Genomic DNA, 11,817 nt, shown 5'->3' with positions numbered 1-11,817 from the left:
TTTTCTTTATAATTTAACCACCTGTAGGAGCCTGGTAGGCTGCAGTCCACGAGGTCGCTAAGAGTTGGACATGACTGACTTCACTTTCACTTTTCACGTTCATGCATTGGAGAAGGAAATGGCAACTCACTCCAGTGTTTTTGCCTGGAGAATCCCAGGGACGGGGGAGCCTGATGGGCTGCCGTCTATGGGGTCGCACAGAGTAGGACACGACTGAAGTGACTTAGCAGCAGCAACAGCTGCACAAAGCCAGCATTTCTACTCAGGTCTGTGCAAATCCGAAGTCTGTGCTCTTAACCTCAAGATAATGCTTCAATAATGATCCTTAAAGTCTTAGAGCCTTAAAGTCTCATTTGTCTCATATTAACAATGACCCCAGCTTTCTCTTGGTTAGTTTTGCCTGGTATCTCTTTCTATCCTTTTCCTGCCTCAGTAGCAGACTTAGAACATCTTTCTACAAATATTTTTGTGGATTCTTAACCTATTTACAGTCATTGATAGTTTTTAATTCTGAAACAAAAGACTAGGAAAAAAGTAAGAGAAAACAAGGAGATGTGAGTCTAAGTCCTTAAGCCAAACCTCCAGCCTGACTCATATCTCCTTTGGCAGCTGCATTTCTATACAAGGAAAGACTGCAGCTGGGTTTAGATAAATTCATACAGTTCATCAACATAACATTCATGGGTAGGGTATGCCTAACAGGAGCCGAATAAGAAAGCTGTTTAAGAGCCGAATAAAAAAGCTGTTTAAGACCACAGACTTAACAGACTTGTGGTTGCCACGGGGGCGGAGGGAGGCGGAGGACTGGGAGGTTGGGATTAGCAGATGCAAACTATTATATATAGAACTGATAAAGAGCAAGGTCCTACTGTGTAGCATAGAGAACTATATTCTCTGTCCTGTGACAAACCATAATGGAAAAAGACTATGAAAAATAATGTATAGTTTGTATAACTGATCACTCTGCTATATAGCAGAAATTAATACAACACTGAAAATCAACTGTACTTGAATAAAATTTTTTTAAAAAAGGAAGAAAGCTGTTTATTCACAAAGATACTGACTGCATAAGCACACTGGAATACACTGCAAATTCGTCACTTGTCATATAAATATGCATGGTACCACAATCGTTTCAAGTCAAACTATTTTATTGTCCAAGAGACTCCTTCTGTGGTCTCAGGAGGCCCGCTGTCAACGGAGGACCAGCGAGGCACCCGAGTCCTCACTCCTCTGCGCTCTGCGTGCTGATGTAGTCCTGGAGAAGCGCCTGCACCTCTGCCCGCCGGCTCATCTTGGTGGCCTTGCCCTGAAAGCGGCCTTTCTTCCCAGCTCCCTTGCCTTCCAGCACCTCAGACACCCTGGGGAGCAGAGAGACGGTCAGGGAGGGGTGTCTCTTAGGGAAAAGTCACAGGAAAAACAAGGCCAGCCCTGAAGCTTTCCTCATGGGCTGAGGGGAGAGGGAGAGAAAAAGTAGGCTTCTGGAAATAGTTGTATGTGGGCACAAAGATATATGTACCGTGTTGATTTCAAGAGTGAATAACTAGAAACAATGGAAGTGCCTAGAAATGGACTAAATTATGGCAACCTCCAGGGAGCAGGGCGAGCATAATTAGGGGTAAAGAGCTGTAGACACAAAGGCCTGTGGGAACAGCAGTGAGTGAAGCAACTGGGGCTGAGTGAGAAGGGAGGGCCCGCGGCACTGGCCGAGCCTATGGTGTCTCAAGAGGCGGCCGGCGCCTACTTCCTCACAGACGCTACCCGCAGGCATGTGGACACAGAAATGCCAGAGCATGCCTTTTCCCACCCCACCATTTTTGAAAAAAGCTAGAACTCTATACATTTTTAAGTAAAAATCTAATTTTAAAAGGTAGCAACTAATTTTGAAAATTTAAAAGAGTACACAGGCCAAAGCAGTCTATCTGATAAGCCTCATCTGGCTAACTGTCAGGAGACAGATAGGCCTCATCTGGCCATCTGTCAAAAACCTCTGCTCTAAATACTTCTGTTTTCCTTTAATGTTTTACAATGAACATGTATTTATCAGAGCCAATCAAGGACTTCAAAAACCCTAAATGCCACAAAGAATATGACATACTCCACCTCCATAGCTAATTTAAAATAAGAAAATACAAAAAGTAAAAGTCCAACACAATTCTAATTTTTCTATAATAACTATATCAATGCCTTTTTTGATTCAGTGTCAAAATCCTAATTTTTTCCCCCAAGTTTGTCTGTGCCTCTATTTTGTGGATGCCTTAAGCACCTATTTCATCTGCCGAGGGAGAATCCAAAACCTATATTCACGCATCACTTAGGAATCTCAATTTCTAAAAGAAAAAACACAAAGTACATTAGATTTGGAGACAAAAAGTCCTGGGCTTGAGCCTCAGTTCTCTCACTTTAACAGTGAGACCTGAGGCACAGGACGTGCGGTCCCTCATGCGGAAAAGTGGGAATGATGGTGGTGATCGTTATTTCTGCTCAGCCAGCCTCACACGGCTGTGATGTGACCAACGTAAGATGTAGTGGCCCTTTGCATTCACCAAGGGCTGTGTTAGCAGGTTAGGCGTACAGGCTCTCCCACCCGCACACAGCTGTCCACAGAAAATTACCTAGGCCCCAGGGTCTCCACGGCCTCAGCTGGTCCTGCCAGTAAGAAGAGTCCAGCACCTTTCTCATCGCCCACAGTTAAGAAGAGGAGGGTCTCCTAGGATGCAAGACAAGAAGATCAGCCCTGATACTTAAAGACACGCAGTCAATCTCTTCTAAACTGCCCTCTTTTCAGCCTCATGAACACATTTTTATCATACTGCAATATATGTATCAACACACTTGACATCTTAGACAATGTGATATGTTGGTTGTACTTTAAAGAAAAACAGCTTTTCCCCTAAACCACAAGTGATGTTCCTGATGAATGATAAGACAGCCCCTTCATTCTGGGGCCCATAAGGGACAAGAAACTTTGACAGTGGCTTTAGGAACTCAAGTTGAACATTAAGTAGGGGGCAGAAGGCTGCTGACCATGATCAAGGATAAAATGCCTTTCATGATCTGACTCCTGCCAACCTCTGGAGCCTGGCCACCCCTCTGCCCTCCTACACTGTGCCTGCCACTGCCTAAACCTCCATGTTTCCCTCAGCCTGGCCGCCCTGGCTCCTGTGTCCGCCGACTCCTAAGCAGTCTTCTAGGCTCCTGCCCTGAAGCCTCCTCAGCCCAACAGAGAATGCACTCCTCTCACTCAAGCATCGACCACCCTAAATTACAAAGATCAGCATACATAGCTATCTTCCCAAATAAAAGTGAGCTCCTTGAGAATCTGTACTCTCTACACAGAATTATGAAGAGAGATGTACACACTGCTTGGCCAAGAGTGAATATTTCAAAGAGTATTTTTGGAGTAAAGGCAAAAGAGAGACCTGGAAACCACTAAACTCTAGACAGTCAGGACCGGGAGGAACGCCTGCCTGAGGCAAAGGTAAACAGAAAGGATGGCCTTCTAAGGACCAAGCCAAGCCCCATATTTCTGAAATCAGGCCCTTGGCACACATAAATCTGGGTGGTATGGAGGAATTACAGTTCTGATAAAAGGAGCTCCGAAGCTGGTAAATGTCACAGTCCCAGAAAGGTCAATACTACTGACCAAGTCTGACACCTAAAACAGAGCCTGGCTCATGGGCAGTGTTGAGAAAATGTCACTGAATGAATTTGTTTCCTATTCTTCACATGTTCATGAGGAGGACACCTTGTAAGGTCTCCAACTAGGGTGGACACAGAACCTCACGCTCCTCTTACCTCTGACCCAATCTCATTGGCGATGATATTCATGAACTCAGAATCGCCGTCCTTCCTAAAACAAAGGGCACAGACGTGAGACCCAGGCTGCAAATGAGGAAATTGCAGGAAGCCCAGCTCCTCCTACTGGCCTCCCTGCTGCCTTTCCTGCAAAGTGCCAAAGAAAGAGGGCAAACGGAGGGCCAGCCCGACCACCTTCTCTGCCTGAGCAGGTTACAATAAGCTTTGCTTTACGTTGTTTCTACTTCCCTTAAACAGGATTCTCTGGGGTAACCGGAGAATTGTTAGATGGTGAAGGACCTGAGGCAAAGTGCTAAGAAAGTTACAGTGAAGATGTTTGTATCAAACCCAGGAAACCTGGAAGGTAACACATTACTTAGGGTTTTCTCAGTCTTGAGAATACCACGGGGGTGACCCGCCTCCCATTCCTGCACTCCATGCAGGGAAGAGGCTGAGCCCAAAGCCCAGCACCCCCGGCCTGTCTCACCTGTGTAATGTGATCACACCTCCCCAGTCCGGGCTGTTCCTAAGGCTGTGGGCAATGTGCACAGCCAGGTCTCTGAGCAGATTCAGGTTGTTCTGAAATGGATGCTGTCACTCAGTCATCCGGCGGGGAAAGGGTAACCAGAGGGAGCACTGTCTCCTCCCCCTGCCCCTCACTGCTGACACAATGCACATCCGGTCAGGTGAGGGGCTGAGTCTGGGAGCCTGTTCAGGCAGAGCCCATGCCCTTTCCACCCTCCATGGATAAATCACCTTCTGCAGGAGCTTGCTGGAGTTCTGCAGCTTCTTTACTGCTTCCACGTGGTCCTCTGCTCCACACCTGCAAGAGAAAGGTTCGTGGAGGCCTCCCCAGTTTCCCAACTGCTTCTGGTGCTGGGCATAAATCAACAATGCCCCTCTTGATAGTGTGTCTCCCTCCAGATGGGACCCGGGGACATTTCGAGGGGGCCTCAGGAGGTTGGGGGGAGAGGATATAAAGGAAGAAACCATTCTGTGTGCATCCGGCTGACTACCCAAAGCACTGCAGCATTTATGACTGCATCTCACCTCCCAGAGATAAGAGTATTCTGTCTCCAGTACGGGTGGGCAGGCTACACTCTGGCTGCCCAGGAGCTGAGAGTCGAGCCTGGGAAGGGGGCGTACGTACTTCAGCAGAGCTGTGAGCGCCTTCTCAATGCCATGACTCCTCTCCATCCACTTCAGCACCCGGTTCCCAGCCAGGAAGATCAGGTTGGTTTTGTTCTTTTTCCCCTTTTCAGTGCCCAGAATTTTAATGACCTACATGAGGCAAGAATGTAACATACACACATATACATGGATAAGCCACAGCAGGTGCTGGACCTGAGGGTAAAAGAGACCAAGATCTCCCAAAACAGCTCAGGAGCAATAATGGAGTGACTTCACTCAGGACCCCTCAGGTGTCCCCTCCATCACTCCCAGCCCTGCTGTGATCCCCCACCCCTGACACCCTCTCTCCCATCCATTCAAGAGCCCTTTCTCACCTACCTGAAGGTCACTGAGATTGCTCACATGGGTCCCACAACACATGTTGGAATCTACGCTCTGGATGGTAACAACTCGAATAGGCCCAGCGTGATCATCCGGCAAACCCCGGCCCCTCACCTGGAACACGAGGAGAGGAGGAGGGCTGTCTGAATTTTGATGAGGAGCCCTCGGGTGGGCACTCTCCAGAAGCCACCCCGCTGGCTCTCCCCTCACCTGCTCCACCTCTGGATCATCCAGGCTCAGTTCTCGCACGTTCACTGGCAGCCGGTCTCGGATTTTTTCATTGACACTCTGCTCGATGGCAGCTACTTGCTCTGCAGTCACAGAGGGGCTGTCCAGCTCAATGACACTCCGGAGTCGCCCCAACTCCCTGCCAGAAGTAGAGTGGTCACAGGATGCTGATGGGGACGATGAACAGTATAAGGAAGATTATCATTTACAGAGCATGTTCATATACATGCTGTTATTGAATCCTCACAAAAATGTCACAAGGCAGGGACTGTCACTTCCATTTTACAGGTGAGGGGGTTAATATTAAGGAACGTGCTCAAGGTCATGCAGCTGGGATTCACCCTCTAGGTCACTGGGCTCCAAATTCTATGTTCATCCTAAGCAAAGGCAGATGTTTCTCAGGGGAAAACACAAAGTCATCCACCACCCCATCTTCATGGGGACCAGGTGAGCACAGCAGATTTTATCTTCCTGCCCCAACCCATGAGGAGCTGGCAGTCAGGGACCCAGGCCGGACAGTCCCCTGCTCACCATGATGTTGTCTTCAGCCCAAAAAGATCATCAGCAACTGCGGTGATGAGATGCTGCCCTGAACAGAGAGAGGAGACAGGAGAAGAGTAAGGAGCCCCGGCAGTCACACAATCCCCATGTCAATGTCATCCCAGAAATTCTGCTGAAGACCTGCTGGACACTGGATAATACTCTCGAGAGATACTTTATTGAAAATCCTCAGGAGAATTCTGCAAGCTTTATGACGCCATTTCATAAATGAGGAAATCGAGGCCTAGAGATCAAATAAATGACTGGCCAAGGCAATGTACTTCGTCAGAGGCAGGATTTGAACTCAAGTTCTCATTGAGCCACATCCATTCATTTGACAAAAAGAAAATTTTTTAGGCATTTTTTTTGTTTTGAATTTTTGTTTTTTCCTGGCCTTACTGCACAACTTACAAGATCTCTCAGTTCCCCAACTAGGAACTGAACCTGGGTCACAGCCGTAAACCTGGAACCCTCACCAGTAGGCCATCAGGGAACTCATTTGACAGAAATTTATCAAGTGCCTACACATACAAGGAACAGGGCTTGATACTAGAGATATGGTGCTATCCCTGATCAATGACAGTGAGGAGGAGGAAAAAAAAGCAAGAGGAAGAGAAGGGCCAACTGTGAAAGCAAAGGGAACAAGACAGCCAAAGGCTTTGAAGGAGGAAACAAGCAGGGTATATTGAAGAAATCAAGAGAAGGCCAGGATGCAGACAGCGGGAAGCAGGGGTACTGGATGAGGCTGGAGTAGATAAGCACAAGCCCAGGCTGGTCTTACAGCCCATGACAAGATGTTTGGCTTTAGCATGAGCTACAGGCAGCCTTTGAAAAGCTTGAAAGCTGGAAGCGGCTTGATCGGATTTTCAGTTTTAGATTATTCTGGCTGCTCTATGGAGAATGGGCTGCAAAGTAGCAAGACTGAATGTGGGGAGAGTAGCCAAGAGGCTATTACAGAGGGCGGGGGAGAGATGGCGAGAGGTGGGACAAGGACAACGGCGTTGCCAGTGGAAGTGGGCAGAGAAGTATTGAGAAAGTAAACTGACAGGACGCAGACTGACTGGCTGTCCCTAAAGAGGGGTCTCAGCAGACTCCAAGGATTCAAGCAGCTGGGTAGATGCTGATGCCATGCACTAACCATAGAGAAGGCAAACGAAAAACCAGATCTGGGGGAGAGGGTGGCTTTTTAATTCCATTTTGGACATTTTGAGTATAACAAGGCTATGAGACATATCCAGATGAAAACATCCAGTGGGGGTTAGTAGCTTAAATCCAGCAGTTATTCTAATACTTTAACTGCTCATTTTGGAGGTTTCTTTTCTTTGGCTGTGCTGGGTTTTCATTGCTCTGCGTGTGCTTTCTCTAGTTGTCATGAGCAAGGGCTACTTCCCCGTTGTGGTGCCCAAGCTTCTTCACTGCAACAGCTTCTCCTGTTGCAAAGCACAGGCTCTAACATATGTGAGCTTCAGCAGTTGCAGCACATTGGCTCAGTAGCTGTGGCGCATGTGGAATCTTCCCGGACCAGGGATTGAACCTATTTCCCCCATACTGTCAGGCACTCTTAACTACTGAACCACGAGGGAAGTCCTGCTCATTTTGCGTTTATAACATTTATCACATCTTGCCAGAATCCTGGTTCTGAATATGTCTGTTTCTTCTAAAAGGTTAACTCCTGGAGAACCCACACCATATCTCAATCATCTTGACATTCCCAAACAGCAACTGCCCCTGCTAGATGTGTCCCATCCCGCCCATCTACCTGAATGCTGCTGCATGTGGTCAAACCTCCGTTCCCAGTCCACCCGGACTTGAACCTCAGTCCCAGGGGTCAGGGGCGTCTGCGTGAAATGATCAGCCTGGGTGCCCCGGCGAGTCACTCTCAGCACAGAGATGTCATTGATTGTACCACGGTCATCAGGCTGCGTAAAGAAGTAAAGATAATCAGTGGTGGCAGGCAGGGCTCACCTAACTCCTGGAATCAAAGACTCTACAGGGCAAGTACGTGAGAAACACACCCAGAATTTGAGATTCCCTAAGGGAGAAAGGCAACGCGAAGTGAGGTGGTCCATTTTGTTCTAGGAGGGGACTGTCTCTGTCCTCTTCACTCTAAACACCTGTATATCTTGGTCTTCAGAACAGAATAACAGAATTAAACACTGTAACTATAGCAAGGAAACTTTTAGTAAAACCCAAAGAACTTAATCCTCACTTTCATTGCTTGGTTTAGATTCTTCTCTTTCAATAGTTTTTAAAATGATCAGAATTTTTTTCCCTCCTTCCATTCTATCTTCTTCACTGCTACTAGAATTAAACTATAAAAATATGAAGTACTACAAAATACAAGTGCTTACAAGACACTGTGCCTGCCCAAGAATACAATGTAAATAAGACATGGTCCCTGATGCAAATGAAGAGTCTGGAAAAGATACAGACATGTCAACAGACAATTACAAAATGACCTACAGCCTGCTGCTACTGCTGCTGCTAAGTCACTTCAGTCGTGTCCGACTCTGTGCGACCCCATAGACGGCAGCCCACCAGGCTCCCCCGTCCCTGGGATTCTCCAGGCAAGAACACTGGAGTGGGTTGCCATTTCCTTCTCCAATGCATAAAAGTGAAAAGTGAGAGTGAAGTCGCTCAGTCGTGTCAGACTCTTAGTGACCCCATGGACTGCAGCCCACCAGGCTCCCCCGTCCATGGGATTTTCCAGGCAAGAGTACTGGAGTGGGGTGCCATTGCCTTCTCCGGACCTACAGCCTGCTATAGTTCAAAAAAGTACATTGCTCTAGGGAAGCTCAAAGGAAAGGGACCTAACAATCTTGGGAAATCAGGGAAGACTTCCTGGAAGAGGTGGTATATAAAATGAGACCCACTATGGATACCGGATGTCACAGGTTTTCCTTCAGCAGATCAGAAAACCTCTACGCTGGGCAGTTTACCGAGTACATTCTCTCACATAATTTCTTTGCCTAAGTACTTCCATAGCTCACCACAGCTTCCTGAATGAAGTCCACATACCTTAACACATTCTTCAAGGCCCTCTGAAATGGCCCCTACTTAGCTTTCCAAAGCTATCTCCAGCCTGTCATCAACACATACCATAAGCTCCAACTATATGGGACTATTTGAAGTTAACCAGACTTGTCAGATTCTTTCAGGCTTCCCTGCCTTCCACTGTGCTACTCTCTCTGCTGGGAAAGCCTCTCCCACAATGCCCACCTTTGAGGTGAGTATCCTTCTTTCTCAAGTTCTCACTGGATCTTGTCCCTACCCCATCACAGCACTGGTAAGTCTGCCCTTTCTTGTGCTCCTTCAGAGGAAACTTTTTCCACTGTGCTAAACATGCTAATGGAATTCCGACCTCAGGTCCTTTGCACTTACTCTTCCTCCCTGGAAATACTTCCCCACCCCCACCAGCACCATCAGATGACAGGAACGGCTTACCCCCCACTTCCCGTAGTTCTTGACTAAAATAACTTGTTCCCTACCTAGGAGATGATCCCATCACTCTCTTTCCCTCAAACTTTAGTTTTCTTCATAGAACTTATCCGAGCTGGTATACTTTTTATCTAGTAACCGTTTTGTCTGTTTCCTCCAACAAATACACTAAGTAGGCAGAGACACTTTCTTGTTCAAGCTTTATCCTCAGAGCCTGGAACAGTACCAAAGAGGATATGTTAGGGCTAGATAAGTATCTGTTGATAAGTATCTGTTGAGTGAACAAATGAGCTGAACTGAGCTAATTTCCAACTGTATTCATTACAGCTGAGACTGAGAGAAAAAAAGACACTTCCCACTGGGTGAGAAAGGAATTGAGGGCTTCCTGGGAAGGGAAGGGAGGGGAGGGGAGCGAGATGGGCCTGGTACCTGTCCCCCGCCCTCGGGGAAAAGCAGCGTGTCTTCCAGTACCACTTGGAAACCGCTCAGCACTTCCTTCTTGCCGTTGCTTCCTTCGGTGTGCAGCTCCGCGGGACGGCAGGAGACCACTGTGGTGGTGAACTGGGTGGAAAGGGATGCGAAAGTAAGCCCCGACCCCAACCCTCAGCGCACCGGACTGAATCCAGCTCGGTGCCCCTTCCATGCGGCGCCCCCTCGCCCCGCACCGCTGCACCCGCTCGGAGCAGCAAGTTCCCTGCCCCGCTGGCCGCACCTCTCTGGCGTAGCTGTCCCGCTGACACCGAAACGCCATCGCTGCTGTCTCCCAGGACGCGGGGATGCGCGCTCACTGAAACACCCGGCGGCGGACGGAGAGCAAAGCGGGACAATCGTCACTCCGGCAGCGTCTCTGCGCAGGCGCAGCAGGGCAAAGAACGGGATGCGGTTTGGTCAAATTTATTCAAAACGCGACTTGCAGGCGCTCGGAATTGTTTAGCGACTGTTTGTGAAAAGGACCAGAAAAAAACAAGACAGAACTGCGGTATGAACTTGTCAAAGCACTTCGTTTGGCCCCTTTGGACCTAAGGGAGGGACATAATTCGGACCCGCTGAAGCCCAGTCGATAGAAACGTGGATGGTAGTGGTTTGAAAATACACAGCAGCGCCGCCCAATGGAATTATAATGCAAGCCACATATGTTCATAATATTTTTATTTAAATGACCATATCTAAATTTTTTCATCATGTAATGAGTATTTTAAAATAAGAGTTTCTCCCCCACCCCGTACAAAATTTTCGAAACGTGCTGTGTATTTTACACTTACAGCACGTCTCAGTTGGGGCTATCAATATTTCAAGTACTCAGTGACCATGTGTGACCATTGCTACCTGATTGGACAGTGCAGATAAAAAGATTAAAATAAGCTAAACTGCAATCAGTGTCTTAAAACGTTAAACGAGTTGAAAGTTTAGATTAACTTTCTTTCTGCTATTTTGCTGCTAAGTGCTCAATCGTGTCGGACTCTAGGACCCCATGGACTGTAGCCCACCAGGCTCCTCTGTCCATGGGATTTTTCCAGGCAGGAATACTGGAGTGGATTGCCATTTCCTCCTCCAGGTTCTGTTCTTTTAAATTAACTAATAAAAAGCTTGAAGTCTCCAGATGCTTCAGAATTTAGGATTTTCCTGATTTTAGGCAGTAATGCAGACCATACCTATATGTTACTTAATGTGTTCCATTTGGAACTCTGGAGCAACCCCCTGTGATCAAATGTATGAATATATTTATGCTGAGAAATAAATGCACTAAACCGAATAAACAAAGACTATAAAGAGCAACTTCACTTTCACTTTTTACTTTCATGCATTGGAGAAGGAAATGGCAACCCACTCCAGTGTTCTTGCCTGGAGAATCCCAGGGACGGGGGAGCCTGGTGGGCTGCCGTCTATGGGGTCGCACAGAGTCGGACACGACTGAAGCGACTTAGCAGCAGGAGCATAAATAGCCTAACATCATTTTAGGTCATGTTTTGATGCCAGATGAGTTTTGTTGTTAATTTTTTTAAACTCATATTTTAGAACTTTTCAGTTTTCAGAATTGTAGGTGAAGAGAGATATGCTATACAAGTTCAGGTCCCAGCTTTGCCACTTACTGTAACCTGTTTGAGCACTATTAAGAAAAGACTTAATTATTTTATAAGGTTGATATGAAGTTCAAATAAGACATAAAGTTTTCTTAGATAATATATAAATACTTGTGCTTAGTCACTCAGTTGTGTCTAACTCTTGCAACCCCATGGACTGTAGCCTGCTAGGCTCCTCTGTCCATGGGATTTCCGAAGCAAGAATACTGGAGTGGGTTGC

At 47.2% G+C, this 11,817-nt stretch overlaps 1 protein-coding gene across 1 annotated transcript; it reads right to left on the bottom strand.

Moving 5' to 3' along the window:
- Positions 1-1,133: 1,133 nt before the first annotated feature.
- Positions 1,134-10,390, bottom strand: LOC102401393 (alanyl-tRNA editing protein Aarsd1). Its single transcript, XM_006055706.3, has 12 exons — positions 10,229-10,390; positions 9,946-10,077; positions 7,838-7,997; positions 6,070-6,127; positions 5,521-5,677; positions 5,308-5,424; positions 4,949-5,079; positions 4,555-4,621; positions 4,286-4,377; positions 3,799-3,853; positions 2,616-2,710; positions 1,134-1,361 (listed from the first exon to the last, which is right to left on the bottom strand). Exons 1-12 carry the CDS (start codon positions 10,265-10,267, stop codon positions 1,226-1,228), a joined length of 1,239 nt encoding a protein of 412 aa, XP_006055768.2. The 5' UTR covers positions 10,268-10,390; the 3' UTR covers positions 1,134-1,225.
- Between the last annotated feature and the right edge of the window lie 1,427 nt (positions 10,391-11,817).

This window comes from Bubalus bubalis, chromosome 3 (genome assembly GCF_019923935.1).
Source record: "Bubalus bubalis isolate 160015118507 breed Murrah chromosome 3, NDDB_SH_1, whole genome shotgun sequence".
NCBI lineage: Eukaryota > Metazoa > Chordata > Mammalia > Artiodactyla > Bovidae > Bubalus > Bubalus bubalis.
The sequence above is the reverse complement of the archived record's forward strand: the minus strand, read 5'-3'. Positions and strand labels throughout refer to the sequence as shown.

Bases quoted from the DNA above. Each gene is read 5' to 3' on its own strand.
- LOC102401393 (XM_006055706.3), bottom strand. From the start codon at position 10,267: ATGGCGTTTCGGTGTCAGCGGGACAGCTACGCCAGAGAG. The intron at 10,078-10,228 runs GTGCGGCCAGCG...CTTTCCACCCAG, and splicing joins GGGACAGCTACGCCAGAGAG to TTCACCACCACAGTGGTCTC. The intron at 3,854-4,285 runs GTGAGACAGGCC...CCTTTGTTTTAG, and splicing joins GGTGTGATCACATTACACAG to GAAGGACGGCGATTCTGAGT.